The sequence below is a fragment of the Enoplosus armatus genome, chromosome 3 (genome assembly GCF_043641665.1).
Source record: "Enoplosus armatus isolate fEnoArm2 chromosome 3, fEnoArm2.hap1, whole genome shotgun sequence".
In the NCBI taxonomy this organism is placed as follows: Eukaryota; Metazoa; Chordata; class Actinopteri; order Centrarchiformes; family Enoplosidae; genus Enoplosus; species Enoplosus armatus.
In genome coordinates this window covers 12,650,722-12,674,689 of record NC_092182.1, presented here as the reverse complement: position 1 = coordinate 12,674,689, position 23,968 = coordinate 12,650,722, and the positions used below count along the sequence as shown (strand labels likewise).

Below are 23,968 nucleotides of genomic sequence, written 5' to 3'. Positions count from 1 at the left end.
AAGTCGTTGTTTCCATTTTGTAGTAAAGGATAGGTTTATAATTTGTTCATGTTAGTCTTAAAACAGTCGTCAAGTACCCATATGAACATTTAAACTGCAATCATTCCTCCTGTCTAAACTGGCCATTAAGAGATCCCCTCCTAAAGTGCTTCCAATGTAAGTGAAGGGGTACAAAACCCACATTCCTCCTGTTGTGCAGAAATGTATTCAAACATTTATCTAAATGTTATTATATGAGACTTCAGCAGTCTAAGTTAGTCATCTCAAGTGGGCATCTTCCAGAGTCTTTCTAGTGTAAAATTCCCTCCACAGACAGTGTTTCCCTGTTGCCCTGTTTACCAAAACCTTAAAAGCATGACAGCAGGCTAATGACAACCTGGAGAAATGGCATTATTTAGGGATCCCAGCTGTGATAACCAAACACGATCCGCCTGAAAACCCCATGAGATGCAAAAAAAGGCATACACGAAGGCTGTATTACCAACCAGGCAATGTGGGCAACTTTTGCCTAAGTTCAAATTTGTTTGGAAATATTCAGCACTGAACCACGATGTCTTTATTGCATTTACAAGATACACATTCACAATGACATGTACGTGTGTGCTGTACATGATGTGTATTTGAAAGCAACTGGTGAGATACACAGTTCATAGGGAGCAGGAGGAATAGTGGGTCAATGGGACCCACAGCTCAGTTTTGCCCCAGGCCCCCTGGTGGTTAATTTGGCCCTAGCATACATACAATATTTGGAACAATATGTATTAAGGTTTGTGTGGCTCAGTAATGGAAACGACAATAGAAGAGAACAAAATCAAACCACCTTTTTATTATTTTCTGAAGTGAAAACTGAAGCAACATTGTCATTTCAACACCTGAGAAAAAAGATGTATTGATCCCAAGAGGGAACATTTACAGAAATTGACCAGCACAGGAACTGAACCCATGGCTCAGGTGAGTTAACCACTTTATCAAATGTTTTTAAGACGACCAAACGTTCAGGTCAAATTACTGTTGTAAAGCTCCAGAATGAACTTTCACTTTCATTATTAGACCTACCTGAGGAACATGACCTACATTTCACATGTGATCATGCTATACTGGAGAGTTAAAATAAAAAGTTGGTGCTTCAAAATAGAATAGAATAAAATATTTTTATTGTGTAGAAAATGTATTTCATAAATCATCATTAAAAGAGGTCTCAAAACATAAAAGTCAAAACGCCAAACAAATGCATTTGTTCCCAAAAACAAGATTTGTTCATTTCAACAGAAAAATATAGTTTGTAATCTGTTCATTTCTGTTAGTGTTTTCAACACTCAGTGCTATTATTTTTGGAAATGCCCAGAATCATAGGCCTAAATACAAGATATAATGTCAGCCTGTAACAGACAACGAACCTGTGAAAAGTCACACGTTGGGCTTTTGAAATTGTGTCATAGGCTACCTTATTAACATGGCTTTTGATTGCGTTTCCTGTTTCGGGTCCTTCATGAATACGCCTCAGAGGGAAGTTTGTGAGATTTAAAATGTTCTTCATGTAGGCACTGCTTTGGCCTTCAGGAACATCATGCTGTGCCAGTAGTCTGGATTGTCAAAAGATCTGTCAACAGCTGCAGGTTCCCCAACCCCAGCTCGCACTTTTACGTAAGCTTCAAACCCAGATCGATGTGCCTCTGTGACCCCTGCTGCTCCCTCCTCTTCCCTCTGCACGTTCTGGTACTCCACTGCATCTCCAGGCTGCACGGCAGCAAAGCAGTCCATGTCCTCATACTCATACGCCTCGCCCTCGTCCCCTCCCTGTATCTTCAGCTCCTCCCTGTCTCGAAGAGCTTGTCGCAGCTTCGGCTGTCTGTTTGTGTAATGATAGTTACTGTCCTCCACATATTCATCCTCTTCTTCCACCTCCTCTTCCTCCTCCACTTCTCTGCCCTGCCTAGCTGGTGTCAGAGGAGGAGGAGGAGGAGGAGGAGGAGGAGGAGGAGGAAGGTCATGTGCTGGAGGGCTTTCATCTTTTTCACTTCCCCTGATGTCCATGTATTCATATTCGACTTCATTAGATCCTTGCTGCTCTGAATCTGAGTTGTGATTGCTCCTTGTGGGACCTCCCCTGAGCTCCACAGAGAGTGTGGTATCACCTGAGCATGCTGTCGCCTGTGACGATACGGAGGCGGTGCGCTTCTTGTTCGGCTTCAGCCAGTGGCTGTTGCTCCTGAGTGAGACAGGTGTTACACAGGTCTGCTTGTTCATATACTCATATTCTTCATCATCTGGGTCATTCAACAGGCCCGACGAATGAGAGTTTCCCATCCTGCCAGGAGTCAGTCGAGATGAGAAGAGCAGGGTTTCTGAAAAAACAAAAAACAAAAAGAGAAAAATTGATAAAGTGAGGATCAAGATGTAATCCAAAAATGTTGTAGCTGTCAGCTTTTCAGTGTGCGGGCACTTTTTTTCTTGATGTTTTTTCCAAGGCATTTGATATAATATTGGGATGTACATATACAACTTTTCTTTTTTGTAACACCTTGGCACATTTAATGGACTTTTAAAAACATTTTTGTATGTGATAATTACTTCTTTTCTTTTCAAATATAATATTGTAAGAACTGGAAATATAACTTGCAGACTTTTTCAAGAAATTATTAAAGGAATAGTTTGACATATTGGGAATTATGCTTATTTCTTTTCTTGACTCCACAAAGTCAAGGTGCAAGGCCAAGAAATTAGCTTTAGAGGTGCTGGTAGACTGATTTGCTTCCCTAGGACAGAGCTAGGGGAGCTGTTTCCCCCTGTTTCCATTCTCTTTGCTAAACTAAGCTAAGCAGCTACTGGCTGTAGCTTCGTATTCACAGACATGTGTGGTATCCATCTTTTCATCTCTTGGCAAGAGAGCAAATATATGTATTTCCCAAATTGTCGAGCTATTCCTTTAAAGAAAAAGATAACCTTTTGCAAATGAATGCGCATGCCACACAATTAAAAAAGGGTATGTGGTCTTGTGCCCAGTTCCTGTAGTGGTCTATGTATTAGAATAATGTATTAGGTAAGACTTAGAAAATAGAATTAACCTAGCAGTATTACCCATTATCCAGGAAAGGTTGTTAGGACCACGTAAATTGACAATATCACTTCAATAGACAACAAATATGAGTGATGCTATCACCTCTCTCTGGGCTGTCTCCAGGAAGCACATATCCATTCTGGTCTTCTTCCTCCATCTCAGGTGATGGAGTCTCTGGTGGCCCACCAGACATGCTGTCCCTCTGTGACATGTAAGCGCTGTCCTCACGATGACGTCGTCTTTTCAAGCTCCCCGCCAAAGAAAAGTCCTCACTCATCTCCAGCTCCACTGCTGTGCCGCAGCCCTCCGAGCTCTCAGACACAGTGCGGGCTGAGTTTAGTCGAGAGCGCGACTGCCACATGGCCTGCACAAGACAACAAATAGACCTGTATTAGTGAAATGACAAAAGTAGGAATGTGCAGGAATATTTTGACTTGCTCAGTTATAGATAGTGAATGTACATAAAAAATGCAGTCTATATACAAAGTGGCTAAACACCACAAAAGCCTGTTTTAGCTACCTGTCCTGGGTTGTCAACACCTGGGGTCATAGGCAGGTATCCAGCCCCGCTTGATGAAGTAAGAACTACCTTTACAAGAAAAGACAGGAGTGACATTTAGATCCAGGAGGTGACAGAAAAGGCCTTTCCAGACATGTAAAATCCGGCCGTGAAATTGACAAGAAGTGGTGTGTCTTACTCTGTGAGTGGTCATCCTGGAGAGACGACTGAGGCTCCTGGACTGAGCCAGGTAGGGGGGAGCTGGAGTCGTGCCATCTGCCACCCACTCCTCCACCTGGTCCACCAGCTCGATGTCTAGATCATCCAGGTCTGCGCTCCGCTGGGCAAGTTCATCCGGGGCTGTGTCCTGTTGGCTGCAATCCTCCTGGTGGACAGAGGTGAGACAAAGATTAGCGTATTGCATGTACGCTTTTACTGAAGCTCCACAATAAACTGAACATTTCTGTCCACTGTGAAGAAGTGCTGTAGCAATTGGGAGGCTACTGATAAACACACAGCCTGTCTTACTTTGACCACCAGATAGCGAGGCGGGTCTCTGGCCATTCTGGTAAATTCAATCGCCAGCTCTCTGAATGTTGGACGGACATTCTCATCAATCATCCAACCTGGAAATTAAAAACAAGAGCCATAGTTTGCCACTCAATTCTATGTTGTTGTTGATGCGCGATAAACCTGACGAACCAAGATGTAGTTAAATGTAAACAAAACTAAGAATACAGCCATGCTAGCAGCTCTATGAGGCTGTACTTAGACAAAGCTATGGTTTGAACAAATGCTAATGTCACCATGCTAACATGCTCACAAGGATAATGCTAACATGCTGATGCTAAGCATGTATTATGTTTATATGTTTTATATGATGTTCACCATCTTAGTTTAGTGTGTTAGCATAATAACATTTGCTTTAAACACAAAGTACAGCTGAGGCTGATGGGAATGTCATTAGCTTTAGCTTTTAGCTTAGCAGCTATTTAGTTATAAACAAAGTATTGGACAAATAAAAATTTTGACCTGATGATGGTGCTAGGTGAAAAGTCAAGGGATCATCAAAGTTTTTACATGTAATCCTGTCTGAGACATGAATCATGAGTCTGTGCCAAAATTTGAATAGCTGTCAAGACATTTCACGAAAAGTTAAAAATGTCAACCTCATGGTGGCGCTAGAGGAAAAGTCAGTGGGATTCATCAGTATCACCTAAGTGGTGGACCGACCGCCATCCCTAGAGCAATGCTGCTAGCATGACTAAAAGGCATATCTTTGTATTACTGATTTTATACAAAAAGTTGGTATTGTATTTGTAAATATCAGATATATTTGATATTTTGTTGGTCCGACCAGACGTAAAAGAGGGATAGAAGACAGGCACTCACACTTGACCATAACCATGTAGACATCAATGGTGCAAATGTGAGGCTGGGACAGACGCTCGCCCTTTTCCAGCAGATCAGGAACGTCCAGTGGACGCATCGTAGTGTATGGCTCTGCCCCATAGGACATCATCTCCCATACTGTCACACCTAAATGAAACAGCACGACTGGTAAAGCTGAAACATCCACACCTCCTCTACAGTTTTCATAAACACTCAATATTAAACAAACTGGGACTTGTTTAAAACTCACCATAACTCCAGACATCGCTCTGATGTGTGTATCTGCGAAACAAGATGCTCTCTAAGGCCATCCATTTGATTTGTGCCTAAAAGACGTACACAGAAAATGTCAGTGAATGTGAGAAAACAGGAGCAATGTAATGCAATGCAAAATAAATTCACGTCAAAGGCTCTCCTAATGAACTTTGATCATTCGATCCATTTGTCTGTCGTATCTTTTCTGCCAGGCTACGGACCTTGCCCTCATTGAAAAAGTACTTCTTGTCATCAGGGTAAAGCATGTCTGCAAGGCCGTAGTCTGAGATCTGAGCAGTGTAGTTATTCTTCAGGAGCACATTTCTGGCAGCCAGGTTCCTGTGGACCACCCTGTTCTCCTCCAGGTAATTCATACCCTGATGAGAAAGGACAACAATGCTTTTAAGTGCTTGGGAATAGACCAGTCAATGTACGAATGTGTAAGAACAGCCCACACACACACATACAAACAAAAATAAAAGGTTGGCCCTTTACCTTTGCGATTTGAACACACCAGTTGAGCAGCCTCTGTGGGCTGAGTTTGTTCTTGCAGTTCTTGACGTGCTCCAGCAGGGAGCCCTGACTGGTGAGCTGGGTGACGAGCTGCAGGCTGACACCGGGACAGATCCCCAGGATCCTGACAACGTTGATGTGGTCCAAGCTTCCCATCGTCATCATGTGCTGCAGTGAACATTTAGGTGAAATCATTAAGGATTTTTAAAAGAAATACAATTTAATTCAGGTTTTAAAGGAATTTTCTCCCAAAAATCTATCCTTTAGGTATTAAATATTAAGTTTGAGGATTGCTTCCCCGTGGAGGAATAACAACCCACAGTACAGGGGACACCAAAATGTTCTTCTCAAATTTCTCAAGCTCCTGCAACACAATAGACATCTCTGTATGTCGCCAATACATTTCAAAGTATGCTACTTCTACAGGAGCTTCAGAGCTATGAGGATGCTATAGTGCTACAGGAAAGTAGTGTATTTAGCTATGTTGTGAAAGTACTTGAAACATACTGTACAGATCAACAGCAGGCGTGATTTGAGGAGTTTCTTTAGATAAGATTTTTTCATGTTTTTCTTTGCATGACTCCAGGTTGCCCAAGGAATCCATTGCAAAGTACAAGCTATAAACCTTTCAGAGTCACCTTTCAAGCCCACCATCAGTGAACATTTGATGCATAAAATATCCTGGTTTTCTTACATCTGTCAGCTCATGGAAGGTCTGCCGTCCACTGCGATCATGAATTGTCTTTATGGCCACAGGAAGCTTTACTGTGTCGCCCTCAGGAATCCAAATGCCCTGTGAGGTAAGAAATACAGACAGATTCATACTTTGTTAAATGAATATCAAATGTGCAAGAGGAGGGTCGTATGCACAACTGAGACAATCAGCACTACCTTATGGACTGATCCAAACACTCCGTTGCCCAGCAGCTTGATCTTACGAAGCTCTGTAGGCTTCAGGATCCGAGCATGGAATTTAGTCCCTTTCGCTCCGTTATCCAGAGGCTCAAAGCTCTGTAGGCACATGGAGCATTATGTTAAAACAAACTTAAGTGAAGCATAAGAGCATCAGGAAGACTTCAGACTCAGACTGACCTCTCCGCTCTCCATGTATCTCCTCATAGCTCGCTTGCGACGAATGGCGAGACCTCTGCGGTACAGAACAGTCATCACGAAAACAGAGAAAGAAGCGAAGAGAAGGGCAATCACTCCCAGGACGATGGCTGTGGTCGCTTGTCTAATGACGGATGAAAAAGAAGAAGGAATTGAGAGACACATTGTCAGCACTTGATACTGAATCAAATTGTCTAAACTATTTAAAACATGCCAGACTGACAAGAGCATATTACCCAGAAATGTACCTGAGCGACCCCTCACAGTCTCCGATTCCTGGACCGTAGCACCTAAACACAAAACACAGGAAAGAGGTGCATTTGAAATAAACACAAACACAAACACACGTATGAATACACACAGAGGGATCCACACTCATTCCTTACCCTTGGGTACAGTTGACGTGGCACGGTTCACAGCGGCCTTGCTTGTTGGGGTATTTAAAGATGATTTCCTCCCCTCCCATGACGCCCTCAGGACACAAGGAGACACAGTGTGGACCGTCCTGCAGGCTGGCACATGCTACACACTGATCTGCTCCCTGAAAAGAAGAAGAATTGACAGACAAAAGCAAAGAGAAAGAAATGGCTCAAAGTCAGTGGCAATATGGAGTATAATTACAGCCACTGTAATGCCATTAGGTGGCAGCAACACACCCAAAGAGAACAGAGAAAATCATACCGGGCCTGTGCACGTCTCCTTCCCCTCCTGCACCTTACACTCAGTGTGGCATGGCATACACTCCCCTGATGGAGTAGCAAACTCTCGCCTCTCCCTGCATTCAGGGAAAAAAAGTTACTCACTTTCAAAATCTTTCAACAGACCACAGATAAGATTGAAACAGTTGGGACAGCTACGCCACAGCAAACATTACTCACATGAAGGCAAACACTGTGAATGTTATTATTCATATTACTCGCTGTTTTGTGAAGACTGACCCGGTTAAGAACATGCAGTCTGGCACACACGTTCCTCCCCTGCTGTATTTCTTACAGGCCAGACACTGGTTTGGCCCGGGACCCCAGCAGCCATCAGAGGAGCACAGGGGGTCACACACATGGCCCTCATTATCTACAGACACAGACAGAACAAAAAGGACTGTATCATCATCGACACTGACAAGGGAGATGGTTAAAAATGATCCTCAGCCTCACTCACTACACTGATTTCTCGGTCTGTTGTCCTTGACGTCGATGTGCTTCTGGCGTCGCTGTGGGCGGGAGCTGCTGCTCAAGATGCGCGTCCAGTTGACAGTGTCGTGGTAGCAGAGCTTCTTGTTTCCTGTGATGTAGACGCTGCCATCGTTTATTTTTCGCAGCGAGCGCAACCCCAGGGAGGTCAAAGAGGAGATCTTCATCACCAGAAGAGAGTAGCCCCTGAAATAGCAGCCATCGAATAAATGTTGTGTAAGAAATGAACAGTTGCCAATATTGAAAACCATATTTCTGAATCTGGTTTGAATTCTTTAGAATTTCACACAGGGTCATTTCAAGTTTTTCTATTTCAAAAACATATTAAGAAAATACAAATTTCAACTATTCAGGTTGCTCAGATTCAGTTGGTCAAGTGTCAAGTTTCCAGTCGGTCATCTGAACTTCTAATTGATAATTTCAACAACAGAACACAAACTGATCGGACAAAGGTTGGTAGGTTTCTGAATTTCACCAATCCAGTTTGATCACCAAAGATCTTGACTTGAGTTCAATCACATCTTTGAAACTGGAAAATCCAGAGAGGAATACAAACCACATTCATGTAAATTGTGCTACAGTATAAACTCATAACATTACATAAGCAGTCAGTAGTGATTAAATTTCACAATTAGAAATTCAGTCGCTTATAAGATTGAAATCCTTATGGCCTTTTTTTGCTTCCATAAAGTATAACCAGACTCCCGGGTTCCAAAAGTTGGAAATACCCATGAATTTTCATCAGAAAGAGCATGCAAGAAAACCATGTGAACTCATTAAAGAGTCATGCCCACCACCAACTCAATCACACAATCCCACTACTGAAAAGAATAATATAGAATGATAATCAACCAAGAAAAAATATTTTAAAACTGAGATGTCGCACATAAAGAGGCGGATTCAGGCGGACATGTGAAATATTTACTGTACCTTCTAGAGCTCACTCCTCTAAATGGGGTAAAAGTGAAGTATAACAAGGAAAGAAAGAGATACAAGATACAAAAAGACAATCAGATTCATATCAGTGAAGCTTTAGTCTGCAATGCAGTGAAAGATACAACAACATGATAGTGACATGACCTCAGTCGACTAGAGAAACAAAAATAATGTTAGAACAAAGACAGAGAAAACAACAACTGCTCACTTGTAAAGTGTTCTGCCCTGAATTGTTTGGAGGTTGGAGAAGACTGACAGGTCGGACATGTTTTTAGGCCACGACTGGATACTGAGGATGTCTGAAATTGGAGACATTGTGTTTCAGAGGCCTTAACCAGACTGCAAACACTGTGTTGTGACATTAAAAACAAACACACACACACACACACACCTGTAATCTCCCTCACAGTGTTGAAGATTTTCAGTTTCTCTGGATTGAGAGCTGGTACACCGTTGTAATCATCACTTTGAACAGAGAGAAAAACAGGACTTATGCAAGAAGCATCCAAAAAGCACAGTTTAAATCATAGATTAACCTACTAAATACAGTAAAAACTCACTGCAACATATTACAACTATTATCAGTTTACCCTTTGATCCCAGTCACCAGGAAGTGCAGACTGCCCTGGATCTTTGTGCAGTTTATGAAACTGTCGATGTTAAGAGCATCGACTGTCTGTCTGGTTGGACTTCCTGTGCCATGGCAAGCTGAGAGGAAGAGGAGGAAGAGGAGGAAGAAAAGGTTAAAAACAAATGAAGTCAGTTAGAACCAACCTGCAGTGATGGAAAGTACCTTATTACATTTACTCAAATACTGCACTTAAGTTTCATTTTGAGATACTTTAAGGTGTATTTTTTGCTACTTTTTTGAACAAATAAAATCTGATCATTTTCAATCCAACAGTACAGTATATAAAGCAGTTCAAATTAGCTATATATATAATATAATATAATTGAATATAATATAATATAATATGTGCATGATACAGCATACTTTTTATAGCACCTCTGTATTTGTAATTTTGAATTCTACTTTCTAAATTGTGTTTTTACTACTTCTTAACCACTGCTGACGGTCAACTTAGCTCGTCTCTCATCTCTTGCATAAAACAACTGTCTTGAATTTTCTGAAATACCTTTTGGACAGAGGCCTCCACAGGGTTCACATCTTTTCACCCCATGTTTCTCCACCTCCATTTTATGAGAAGGGCAATTGCTCACACACGAGCTGCCGTCCACCAGAAAGTTTGCTGTAAAATAAAAGAAATGGCTGGAATAAGTGATTTAAACAGCACTAAACCAAAAAAACAGTTTATGAAAAGCATAAAAACTAGAGATGTAGGGAGAACGGTGAGTCTAAACTGTGAGTCTGTGTGAACATGTGGGGACTCACTGGGGCACTGGGCCACACAGATGGAGCCATACTGGTACTTGGCATTGGGGTTGGGCTCCAGTTTAAATGTGTGCTTGTTGTAGATGAGGGTCTGGGGACACAGAGGAACGCAGGAGCCCGAGTTGTTGAAGTTCCTGCAAGCCTGTAAAACGTCACACACAGCACAGTAAACAACACAGCTTATAGATATGGTTTGTGTGTTTATGTCTATGATAGACCTTTTTCACAGCAGAAGTCTTGTCATAAAAGCACAGGTGTTGCTAATAACATTAACGATGGCTCTCCCGGTAAGGCGTGACCTGGGTCATAAAACTGAAGCAGCAGCATCCATTTTATTATTTACACCTGTGCTTTTCCTGTTGTGACAAGTCAATATGTCTTCTGTGTTAAAAAGGTGTATTAAAGCTGCAGACTCACAAAGCAGTCTGTATCCAGGGGTCCAGTGCAGCCTCCAGCACACTCAATGTGACAACATTCGCTTGGGCTTCTACCAAAGCATCGGCCGTTACACTGAAGGGCGCACACAGTCTTTGTCACTGAAAGAAAGTCGAGAGTATGTTAATGTGTTAATCCACTGCAGAAATGTTTCCAGACTTTTTTAAACCCTTCAGAGGGACATTTTTTTCATTGTTCCTAACATGCCCACTAACATCCATACACATGCAACTCTTAAGCTATAATGTACATCATAGTTACCAGTTATAAGGTATAATACATGTAATGTATTTTAAATGACTGAATTTAATGACATAAAACATCAACTGATTATTTAACAGGGTTTTTTAATATGATGATTTCAGTGTTTATTTCTTATGTCTTCTGTTTTGATGTTGATGCAAATGTTGCCTCATTTTTTTTGTGTGTGTTGTAGTGAAACGTTATTGAAACTGTACCATTAGAAAATGGAAATCAACAAATCTTGCTGCACCCTTGGCTCATCTTTAAGGCGCCGCAGGTGTGTTACAGTACTGAACCGATGAATGGGAAATAAAGGGATGCTGATGTCACTCACAGATCTGGCACGTGTCATTTCCTGGACCCCAACATGGAAGCTCTCCACATGCTTCGTTACAAGGGTCTAAGAAATAATTGTATTTTCAGTAGATGCATTTTTACATTTTAAAGTCTGACATTAAAACAGAAGTTAATTGATGCTCAAATGTGTAATTATCCTCCTTTCCACTCACATTTAGGCCCATTGCCAGTGATCATAATGTGAGACGTTCCATCCTTCAGTATATCCAGCCAGTTCACCTGCGGGGCGTAGCTCAGGTACTTATTCTGGATGATCTTGACTCCTCCCTCCAGTATCTCTGTGGGCGGCACACATACATTTAAATGGGGAGAGATAATTAGGAAAAGCAAGCCCAAACATGACCGTGACTCATCCTATCAAACTCCACCACTCGCTGTTTACTACAGCACATACAAGCTCAGTGCAACGCGCTGCAGCTCATGTTACACTGGCAGTTGAGCTGTTGAGCTCATGAGACTTTCCAGGGACTTCACATCACTGCAACTACACACACCGCTGCTCTCCGACGACCAGTACTCTGAAGGAGTGGCTGCACTGTGTGGGTGTGGGAGCTCCAACAGTAACCGAGTGTCACATCCAACAAGAGCTCTTATCTGCTCCCCTCCAACCTCCCGCATTTTAAACACACTAACCGAGCGACTTCCTGTGTACCTGTAAGGTGTGTCAGGCCCAGTTCTTGCAGGCCATAATGCCCGTCCTTCTGGTAGTTGACCATCACAGCCAGGGCGTACTGGTCCTCGTACAGTGCGGTGCCTCTGATGACGCGCAGGTGGTCCAGTGGCAGGCGGCTGAACTCGTTGACAGCGAACAGTATGTAGCCTGTCACCTCCCTGATAGACTGCAGAGTTAAAAGATTATGAGAAATTAAAGAAAATACAACTGCTTGTGTTAGTCATAGTGATTGTCAGAGTCACAACCTGGCAGCAGAGGTGTGTTTTGCTTGTGATGTTAGTCACCATGACTGTAGTGCAGTGACTGATTTACAAAAGGACATAAATGAGCTCATTGTGCATTTGAGACAGAGTCACTATAGACAGCGGTAAACAGCTTGTTTCGGCTTTCGGGGAAGCCTCAGATGTGGGATTGCTTCTGGCATCAGGTTGATCCACGTCCTTGTCTGGACTGGTTACCATGCAGCTCCTCTCAGTGACACATATACTGTGAGAAAGGAGTACCAGTAATCTGTGATACACTCCATGTGTTCAAAAGCCTCACCTGCAGGAAGGAGAAGTCTCTGGTGTGCTCCATCATGGTGATCTCAAGGTTGCCCATCACAATCTCACAGCCGGTGTACATCTCCTTCATCAGGTTGTACTGGATCTCTGAATTCCCCGTCGTGCTCAGAACATTCTGGGTGCCGGAGCAAACGACCACTGGAAAAGTAAAGAATGAACTCTTGTTAATGAGAGTCTTTAATGTCAATATGTTAGGACTGGATACACAGATCTAAAAGTCTGGTGATATTCTCATTTGTCAAAAAATCCCATGAGGAAATGATCAAACATGAGCCACACTGTTACACTTTAGTTTATTTTGAGTTAATCCCACATCCTGCTGCTGTAAATACTCACCACTCATTAGCACACCAATTACACCAAATTAATCCGCAGCTGAATATAGTCCCCAACAAATACACAATTTACTCCTGTTTGAGTAATGTTTGATAAAAACTACAGTACCCAGCTTTTTATAAAACGATGTAGCCATTTAAAAAAAAAGAAAGAAAGTATAAAGAGAGCTGAAGTGAAACCCGGAACATGGGTTTTGTTCCAGAATTATTTATTTATTTATTTTTAATAACACAAAGCCATTCTCAACACTCAGGACAGCATTTCAATCATTTTGGCAAAATAGCCTTTAACAAACATAATTTTCCAATAAGATGTGACATTAGTCAGTGGATATGACATTGAGTCAGTGGAACAGAGGCTAGCCCGGACTTGACATCATCATGGCTCTTTGTGACCCACTTGTAAAAATGTACTCCCTCAGTACAAACCAGCAGCCTGGGGTCTGAAGGCTACAGACAGTCGGGGAAGTCTGAAGTATTGAGAGACAGACAAATGCTTGGTTTTGGTCTTTTCATGGGATTTGTTGTCAATAAGAAACATAGGATAACACCAGCTTTATCCTTTAACAAACATTCTTTCACTCATTTCATTTGTACAGTTTTACATTTTTATGTATCATAAGTCAATTATTAGAATATGTATAGTATAGTATAGTACCATAAAAGTCAAAAAGAATAACATTCACTGATGTTCATGCAGTGGTATCACAATACAAATAATACTATGCATACTCTATTAAATAATTTATGAGGGAAGAGCGTAAGCCCTTATAAAGAGTGTTTTAATGTCGCTTACTACAAGCCACTGTGTTCTGCTCGCACAATATCAATGAATGTTCTGCAACAGTGTGACACAAGCTGAGGATTGTACACAAGGCATGTCCTTCTCTGAGACAAAAATACAAAGCCTTGTTTATGGTCTGTGGGAGTTCAGCCATTCAGCATCACTCGAAGGCTGCTTTGCTATTCAAATGTCAGTCAGGAGAGAAGCAGCAGAGAGAGAAATGAAAGAAAGGGAAGGGACAGAGAGGACATAGAATTAAACCATGACTGCGGATCTCAGTGTCATCGAGTTATCAATACTTTGCACAAAAATACAAACGCTTACTATATGTAGAGTACATTGCTGCACACACGCTATGTCAACATACTTGTGGTCTCGGGATGTTTTTTACATTTCAAATAATAGTGAGCTTCCAACTTTCAGGCAGCAGTTTGGAGAGGGTCTGTTTCAACATGTCAATGACCCCACGTACAAAGCAAGATCTATAAAGAAATGGTATTTCCCAGTTTGGTGTGGAAGAGCTTGACTGGCCTGCACCCATACAACACCTTTGGGATGAATTGGAAACCTGACGGCGAGTCAGGCATCATCGTCCAACATCTGTCCCCGACCTCACTAACGCTCTTGTGGTTGCATGGGAGCAAATCACTGCAACCAGCCGCCAAAATGTTGTGGAAAGCCTTCCCCTTCCCCTGCTTTTGGCCATGAAGTCTAAATCTGCTCTTACAAAGACATCACTCATTCCCTGCCAGCTAGCTGTACTGTTTGAACTTTACCCTTAAAAACAGTAGCGAGCCATGTCAATACTTTTTATTTGTTAAAATTCTGTGATCTAAGATTTCTGCCTCACCAGGAACAGAGATAGTGTCACATTTATTCTGTATAATCCACTGAAGACAGCATCAACAGTGTTCATTCAGGGACTATTTCTTCTTTAGACTGTAGATCCAGTAGATCGAGATAGTGGACAGTCATTTCTGTTGAATTTTATATCTGTAATTACTTGAAATATCTGAAAATACTTTGACTTACGGGGGTGGTGTCAGATATCTCAAAGACTCAGTGTCTCATTGAATAAAACAAAAACTATCTGCATGAACACTAGAGGTAATAGTGAAAATGTTTTTGTTTGTTATTTGGGTGAACTGACCCTTTGACCTAAGTCTAAGCTAATCATCAACCAGTCAACTCTCATTGTTTATTTTCTATGAGAAAGACAAAATCTCTACAATATACTTGTTGTTGATTTTGTTGTACGAATCTGAGGAATGTGTGTTGAACCACGCTCACGCACAGGTCACACACATGAAGTATGCTCGACACACTCTCACACACACACACACAAACACATTCCATCCGCTGACATTAGAGTCAAAGTAGAGCAGAGTAGAACAACAGGATCAACAAGGGCATAAAAAGGGCTAATGATTATAAACCTCACAGGCACAGCAGGAGAGTCAAAGCCCAGTGTGTGTGTGTGTGTGTGTGTGTGTGTGTGTGTGTGTGAGAGAGAGAGAGAGAGAGAGAGAGAGAGAGAGAGAGAGAGAGAGAGAGAGACTGACAACGTCCTACGTCCATAAAGTCCTGATAAGAGTCACTTTATTGTGTTTCTGAGAACGTTGGGTTCACAGAAACACATGGCTCTGTTCCAAACATCACTCAAGTCACAAACAAACATTTCCTCGCTGCATGGTGTCTAGTCATGCAGATAGTTTTGGTTTTATTTGAAGATACATTTATAAATATCTAGTTTGGAAAGTCCTGCCGCCACCGTAATACAACAGAGGTGAATGGAATTTTGTTTATGCTACTCAAGGCTTTCTTTCCAGAAATTACGTCTCACTCAGAACAGCGACGTCTGTGGATTATCAAGAATAACCAGGACTTTGTCTTCGGGAGGACACTTTGCTTTGGATTTCTTTAAATGTCATTTTTCAATTTGTTGAGCAACACAAACACGTTCAGTGTTATTGGAGGGGAGACAGGAGGCTCAGAGGCAGATATGTGTCCAGCAAAATTGTCATCATGGCTAGTGGGAAGTGGAAAATATGTTTTTTCTTGTGATTTGGGTGAACTGACCCTTTAAAGGGGATCTCCTCTGATTTTACACATTAAGATCTGTTCACTCACCAGGAGGATTACTACTCCGCCTGTGGAAACAGTCAGTAAAATGTCTGCTGTGGCTCTGGAAGGAGCTTCTTAAATTCTGAGAAAATAACACTCATGATGTTTTTTAGGTCATCTGGACTTATTGAGGAGACTAAATATTGAGCATTTACTTGACAGACAGGGTCTAATGGTGCATTTACACAACATCTGAAGAATAGGAAGAAAAGAAATTATTCCAATATGGCTGCCGATCACGCCAGATCAATATGCTAAGTTACCAATTTCAACGTGTTATGTAGTTGTAGTGGTCATTAACAAGTGAAACTAGATACAAACATACTCCTTTTTAATTGAATCAATTGTATCAGTGTTAAAGGAATAATAGTTCAACACTTTGGGAAATGCACTAATTCATTTTCTTGTCGAGAGTTACATGAGAAGATTGATAACACTCTCATATCAGTCCGTTATATATGTAAAGATACAGCCAAAGCCTGTTAGCTTAGCTTAGCATGAAGACTGGAAACAGGGGGAAACAGCTAGCTTAGCTCTGTGTGAGGGCAACAAAATCTTCCTACCAGCAGCTTTAAATCTTACTAATTGACACATAAGTGTAAAAAAGTCAATTCGCCGTTTTACAGTGGGTTACGTTTCTTGACTGTGAGCGGCTGCCAGGTAACCAGCGGAGACTCCAGGAAGTTGCTGCTACCAGCCAAAATATCAAACTAACCCTTTAATAAATGATATAGATGCAACTGCCAGTAATGATGGCTTTGTAGCTATTTCCCACCAGTTTGTTGTCAATTCTCTGTTCTTTTCACTAATGGGAGATAATGTAGCTGTCTGCGATTAAAATTAGGAGGCTACCATTTTTTCCCCCACTTGGCTCCTCATAATTATGGTCTTTACAATATAACATAAACACAGCATAACAAAAGACTCTACTGAGTTGCATTAAGAGAAGAGTTGGATCCGGGAATTGCAGCTTGACCCGTACTGGGACTAAGCGTTCTGATATGTCAGCCTCCTAGCGATTTTGACCACAGTCCATCAACTTAACTCCGTGAAATCACGACACAGAACACAATCTCTTCAACATTCACAACCATGCATACTGTAGCACATTTCTATATATTGCTCCATGTCAGGATTGTCACAGAGTTGCTATGACTAAGTCGCCAACTTGCTTTCCGAAACATTTGCTGATTAATAGCCATTCAACTGAAATGATGTCAGTTTATGAGCTGCTCAAGGGTGAAGCTCTTTATCTAACCCCACCTTAGTTAAGCCCTGAGAGCAGCTCAGTGCTATCAGTGGATGACTTGAGCTGTTGACTCTACACCATTTGAATTGCCTGTTGGGAAATACTGGTGAACACCTGCACACGTACATTCAAGAACCTTCCACACGACACAGTATGTACAGTATGGATACAGTGCAAACACAGCCCTCTCTAGAGGGGGACAAACTGGTGTGTACACATGCAATATGACAAAATGGCATGTCAGCCACACAGACAAAGCTGCAGCTGTGGAAGATGGAAATCTCAACAGGCTGAGTGGGTTTTTCTCTGTCAAAGAAGGACTTTCAGTGTTGGCAGGATGGATGGTGGAGGAAAAAGGAGGGTTTAGAGTCAACACACACACACATTAACATACACACACATGGACACAATGGCTCTATTTTGAAAAAGTGCAAAACAAGCATCGTAGTGCATCAAGATGTGCAGCCAAACATCCATGTGTCTGCAGTGACTGTTAACTCTCCTGATTCTTCTCAAACACTGCAGTGTGTCTACATATTCCATCACTAACTATAATATACTGCACATGAACTCAGAGCAAAATGGTGTCATTGTCCTCGGCACTAAAGCGTAACCCAACACATGACGAAAACATAACCCGGATCAGGTTCAGCTGTTTTTTTTTCATTCGTCTGTTACCACGGTTTCAATACTCGAAAAAAAGAGAGGGAGAGAAAGAAAAGAAAAGAGGGAGGAGGAGATAAACAAGCTCAATAAAGCGGTTGAGACGATGACTGAGGTAAACAGAAACTTGGCACAGGACAGCCAGAGATTACTGCATACCTGTGCGCGCGCAAAAAAACACAAAGACAGACACCTGAGCACATGCACTATTTCATTTTGTGGTGCATTCACTGGTTCACAAGCAGAGGTTGTGTATAAATGAACTGGAAGATTTTTCTGTGTTTTGCAGCGTGCAGGGCTGCTCCCTCAAACTTTAATAAACAGCCGACACAGAGAGTTGCTTAACGTCATGCTTTGGCAACAGGAGCAACAGCATATTTGCTTTTTGACGCATCAGTTATGTGGATGTCACACCTGTAAAAGTACAGAGGAAATTTAAAGAGGCACCACCTACTGTTGTTTTGATATGAAATCAAATGTTATACTTACAAGCTGAGACCCATCTGATACATCTGATACATACATCTGATATATACATGTGTATATATATATATATATATATATATACACACACACCATTTGGTCATGATGATGTTTGTAGAATAAAAATTCACTTGTCCTTCCTATATGCTTCTTGTATTTGAAGATGCAGGTGTTACACATTGGCAATGCCTGTGTTGTTTATTCACAATGTGAACATGTTTGTGTAATGTGTGTACTTCTAATGTTTCATGTGCATATGAATATGAAAAAAACAATTTCTTTACATCAAACCTTTCAGACGTGTGCTTCTTGCTGAAAAGTGCAGCAGGGATGTAAGTTAAACATTAAAAGAAACCCTGAACACACAACAAAACTATATAAATGACTGGCCTGTTAACCTCATTTACTGTAAATGATGTGTTCTTACAAAGGCTGGCATACAGGTGCAACTTTCTACATCAACATAACAACAGCAACCTCTTTCATAACTGCCCGGTTACTGCACAACAAAATCCTGGTCAACAGCAGGCTTAAAGACCAGGACTGATGAGTAAAACTGCTGCTTTGACATCAAAATATACTCCTGAAATTCCTGAAATTGTCTTTTAGTTTAAGTATTTCTAAGGACTTGACCAGTAGGAGTAACTCTGAACAGAATAAATGTTTCAGTCCCATGGTTTGCATCCTGTCTAATTTCCCCCTGGGGATCAATAAAGTATTTCTGATTCTGATTCTGAATCTGATCCACGCTCCTCTTCAGTATAAAGAGAGAGTATAAAGTGTCTGTATCTCTTATGAAACATTAGGCGCACACCAAGTTAACTTGGTTTAGTTTGTATTGTACTTTGCCAGAGGCTCTGTCACCTGAAGATCGATGATCTCATGTTCAGATTGTTGTTTTCTCAAACTCAAGAGCTCCACTTGATTCACCTGCAGCCAGGTGAAAGGGAGGACAAAGTCTTACGGAGTCTCAGTGGGATTCAACTCACAACAACGTCGCTGCCTCAAACACACCACTAACTTCTGCAACTTCTACTCCACTATATGTCAGAGGGAAGCTTTGCACTTATTTACTTACTATATTTCATAGTTAGCTACAGGGGCTGAAACAATTAATCGATTAGTCCATCAACAGAAAGTTCATCAGTTAATCATTTTTCAAGCAAAAATGCAAAACATGACCAAGTTACAGCTTCATCTTAAGTGATTTAAAGTGAAGCTATTTTAAGGGATTTTTCACTATTTTCTAATATTTTATAGATCAAATGATTCATTTATTAATCTGGAGAATAATTGGGAGATTACTACACAATGAAAATAATCATTATTTACTTTAAAAAACATAATTTTCCAATAAAAAAACAGCTACAACATCGAAATTCTGCTTACATGTTAACACATCAGTAATAATCGTAAAATGTAATAAAATACAGCTATAACGACGCTGACAGGGGCCATATGTACATTTAGATGCTAAAACATGTGTACTTTTACTGCTTAAAGCAGGACTTTGCTACTTTTACTTAACTAACAGCACTGACAACGCTGAGAAAATGGAGATTTGATCATCAGAGGTAAAGGTGTCCATTGTAAAGGACGGATCTTTAGGGCTGACTGCGGTTGTCAGTCAACAGGCGGTGAAAGGTTGGGCTCCTCTGCCGCAAAACCTTGCAACAATTGAGACAAACATGATAAAGCACACACACACACACACACACACACACACACACACACACAGAGAGAGAGAGAGAGAGAGAGAGAGAGAGAGAGAGAGTCGTGGGAGAGGTGCGGGTGACTCACAGCAAACAAGTTTTACGTGTGCGGAACAGGTTCTGGTGTCTGGGGCTTGTGAGGTGGGACAGGTGCCTTTCCACATCACAGCGCTCCGTGTAGCGAGCGGCTCTAATCCAGGAGGGATTTGTCAAAAGTACACAGCAAATGTCGCTGGATGTTCTGGGTTACTTGAGTTTAAAATGTGTGTGTGTGTGTGTGTGTGTGTGTGTGTGTGTGTGTGTGTGTGCGCGCGCCCACCTCCTTGTGTCTGCGCGCTGCAGAGTTGGAGAGCACACGGCAGCAGGACGCACAGCACCTGCTGCACCTTCCCCATGAGGCCGGTCATCCTCGCTTTAATTTCCAAGCTGGCGACGTTTCAAACAAACACAAGCATCATATCAGTAAGAAGAAGTGGGGTCCTTTTGTCGTCAAAAGTCGTCCTCGGTCGTTTCAATCCGAGAGAGTCCATTTAGAAACAGTGGTTGAGTTAATCCAGATCGTCCTTTCTTATTCCTTCTCTTTTCCTTCGCTTTTCTTCTAGTAGTCAAATGAAGGAGTAAATCCGCCCTGTAGTGAAAACCTGTTTGTGCTTTCTGTTTGTCATTTAACTGAGCCGCAACTTTACAAGCCGCCCGCTCCGGTCTGTGTGAGAGAAATCACTACAGCTCAGTGATTGGAGCGCAGCGAGGGGCCAATCAGCGGCAGGAGCGTCTGTTTCTCTGGCACTGATTTATCTGGGAGAGCCGAGCCCTGCCTGCAGCCACAGGGCCACACGAAACCTGGAGACCCGACGGAAGACACCTTGAAATCACCTTGAAAGATGCATTAGTAACTGCTGTAACGAAAATATGAAGATGCGTTTGACCATAAAAAAAACATGGATGTAGTTTGGATGTGGGAGGCTTTGGATGTTAGTGCACACAGTAGGTCTGCAGAATGTGCAGTAAAGTAAGTTATTCACATTGCACTTAACAAAAGTTAGCCCACAAAGTGCTTCAAAATAAAATCATTACATATTAAGCAGACAGGGCAAGACACAAGAACAACAAAAGAACAACAAAAACAGAATTAGCAACAAAACAGAAACAACATTTAAAAAACCATCAGTTAAGAAAAGGCAAAGGAATATAATTGAAATTCAATTGAATTCTAACAGTAAACTATTCCAAAGTGTAGGGGCAAAGATAGCAAAACACTTGGTTTAACATCTGGAAAGAAAGAAATATTTTAAGTACATGATATGAATGTGCAAAAGTACAAGGAGGGACAATATTCCCTATAAAGAAAACTACAAGTGGCTGTGTGCACAGTGTGTATGCAGTCCTACCAAAATTGTGCAATTCACTAAACAGCCACCAGCCTGTGTGTCCATTCAGAGTTTTCACAACAATGTTGTCAACAAGTCCGAAACCCTTTAACCTCACAGAGATGGAGCCTTTTGTCTTTATCTGAAGGTTTGACAGTTAAGACAGATGGGGAATGTGGAGAGAGGGCAGGTGGGATGACGTACAACGAAGGTCCCCAGTCACAATTGAACTAGGGTCACTGTGATTAAGTGGCACCTTTGGATTCGAGGCCACGAGGATGATCCAAAACACACAAGTCTGACATATGGAACTATTGTTGGTTTCAAAAACTGCACTGATTCTCAGTCTTCATCTCAGGTGGGTAAAGCTGTGCTGGGGCGACATTTCCCCCTTATTCTGTGTTTGTCATACATTTGATGAACAGGCTCTCCATGTCTCTCCATATGAGTGCATGTGCTGCATTCATAAAATGGTCATTTATTAATACAATTCAGGCCTCCACAGGCACTTTTGGCAGGTTCCTTTGGCCATTTTGCGTAAAGAGACCATGACTCACGGTTTTCCATAAGCCCTTTAATGAACTGGTCCCATTGAAATGTTTCTCTCCCTTGTGGTGCCTCGATGTTTAAGTAGCTTTATCATTACGGTCAGAACAGGTGACTCACATCCTCTCTCTCCCTCATAACCTTAAAACGTGCCTCTTCAAACTAAGAATGGACCATTTTTACTCACTTGAAAAAAACAATCACATCCACTCTAATACTGTCCACTAAAAAAACAAAACAAATAACCCTAAAAATCGGTTCTCATCCTGCTTCTCTGTGTGTGTCACTCTGTCACACCTGATCCTGGAACATTTCTCTTGTCTTAACAATCGGGCTTTGGCCCCTCCACTCCTTTAAACTGGTGGCCTGGAAATGTCAGATTATTTTATTGCTGCATCATTCTATTGCCGCATGATTTTACTGCTGTACTTGGGACTCATTTGTGTCTGCGTTGTGCATAACAGCTACAGCTGACAAATGCTATCAAACGTTTCTTCCAGTTGTTGAACAATCCAAGTTGAGCACACAGCAGGAAGTGTTCTTGAACACAGACTAATATCTGGTTTGGTAAGAAAATGTTATCACTTGTCATCTTGTCATCTTTGTCACTTCATGCAAACATTGTCTGCCTGTCAGAGTGGGTGAGCCAGCTGAACTGCTCTGTGGAAACTGGCTCTGCCTGCAGCTCCAGTCAGTTTGTCACAAACTCACAAACACACACACATACAAGCAAACTTGCTGTTTCTCTGTCTGGTTTAATTACATAGAATTAAACATCTGACAGAAAAAAAAGTCTCCAGTTCACAAGAAAGAGACTTTTCCTGTCAGAGTCATTTGAAATGCCAGAGGGGTGTTCAAAACAAATGGTTAATATTTCACCACCACCAGGAAGAGATTCCCAAAAGTATTTCTTTCCTTTTTGTTCTCACAGAAACAAGCTGCTGAGGAGCAGAAGAAGTTCAAGGAAACATAAATAGGTTGAAACATCACGGGCGGTTGTTTCAGAGTCTTGTCTTTTACTTCCTATAACAAAGTAGCACAGAGCACAGTTAACACACACACACCAACAACAGCATGTGTGAGGAATGTGTTGTTATGATAAATGTGCTGCTACAGGTAAACAGGAATTACTTTACACCAGGAAAGACCCAAATGTATCAGCTGTACTCAAAAGAAGAATTAAACTGCTACTTAATCATGATTTCAGTTAACTGAAGAAGAATAAAGTCTAACTGAAACCCAAGGTTTAGGTTTAAACATACTCTGAAAGCTATAAAATGATAAAGTTTTGTGATAAAACTAATAGAATGGACAGAAATGAATTTATAAAGATAAGCTGCAAACAGCAGTAACCCTCAAGTCATTTTGGAGAGACCTGAAAATTCCTTATAACCTTCTATCAATTTGGATATTTCAATGTTTGATTTAAAATTGTTTTTAATTATATTTGTTTATTTCAAAAGGTTGAGTATCGACTTTAGTTCATTGTTTGGGGTCCCACAGACCTGCACATGTAAAGATAATAATTTATCAATACAATTAATCATTTTTTCCCCTTTAAATATATATCATTTTGGGAGATGTGTTAAAAAGTACTGTCAACATCAGTCACTATATAGAGAGCAGAGGAAATGTTTTACAGAGGAAATGTGTTTAGAAACAACATCAACAGTTCAAAATCTTCAAACCACTTTGATTAAATACACAGTCGCTAAAGACTGCCCCCTTGTGGTTGAAGCTTCTCATAGCACGATCTTCTCTACTTCTCACTTGAAAACATGACTATAAAATACGATGATGGTGTGAAGATGTAAATTTGAAATCCATCAGTAACACTTACTCACAGTTGATGAGAAGAGGTCATACAGAAAATGGGTTTATTTGTTTGTTGTCTTACATCACATACAGATGTCTCCTTGCATTCAGCATTGAAACATGGTCTTCACCGTTTTGAAATCTACTTGTGCAACTATAACGGTACAGAATGAATCATCAGAGGTTTCTTTTCTTTTATTATTATTTTTTTGTTTGCACGGATTATCATTGTTTCACAGACACAGTCTACATCAAAGTTTCTTTACACCCCAA

At 41.3% G+C, this 23,968-nt stretch overlaps 1 protein-coding gene across 2 annotated transcripts; it reads right to left on the bottom strand.

Annotated features, from left to right (window-relative positions):
• Positions 1–541: 541 nt before the first annotated feature.
• On the bottom strand, positions 542–20,605 carry erbb3a (erb-b2 receptor tyrosine kinase 3a). Of its 2 annotated transcripts, none has more exons than XM_070903449.1 (29): positions 20,287–20,605; positions 12,598–12,755; positions 12,034–12,220; positions 11,534–11,659; positions 11,359–11,424; positions 10,764–10,882; positions 10,347–10,488; positions 10,090–10,203; positions 9,544–9,661; positions 9,345–9,418; positions 9,162–9,252; positions 8,948–8,965; positions 7,986–8,203; positions 7,766–7,898; positions 7,509–7,602; positions 7,214–7,368; positions 7,064–7,117; positions 6,810–6,951; positions 6,609–6,728; positions 6,412–6,510; positions 5,700–5,885; positions 5,426–5,581; positions 5,200–5,275; positions 4,950–5,096; positions 4,086–4,183; positions 3,757–3,942; positions 3,579–3,647; positions 3,161–3,422; positions 542–2,345 (listed from the first exon to the last, which is right to left on the bottom strand). In XM_070903449.1, exons 1-29 carry the CDS (start codon positions 20,372–20,374, stop codon positions 1,534–1,536), a joined length of 4,308 nt encoding a protein of 1,435 aa, XP_070759550.1. In that variant the 5' UTR covers positions 20,375–20,605; the 3' UTR covers positions 542–1,533. The 2 variants fall into 2 exon arrangements, with proteins under 2 accessions (XP_070759550.1, XP_070759551.1); XM_070903450.1 differs by having other exon boundaries at positions 7,076–7,117.
• Between the last annotated feature and the right edge of the window lie 3,363 nt (positions 20,606–23,968).

Excerpts from the sequence above, each read along its gene's own strand:
- erbb3a (XM_070903449.1), bottom strand. The coding sequence starts at position 20,374 with ATGACCGGCCTCATGGGGAAGGTGCAGCAGGTGCTGTGCGTCCTGCTG. Across the intron at positions 11,660-12,033 it reads GGGCCTGACACACCTTACAG|AGATACTGGAGGGAGGAGTC; the intron begins GTACACAGGAAG and ends TGCCGCCCACAG. Across the intron at positions 5,582-5,699 it reads GGTGTGTTCAAATCGCAAAG|GGTATGAATTACCTGGAGGA; the intron begins GTAAAGGGCCAA and ends CTTTCTCATCAG.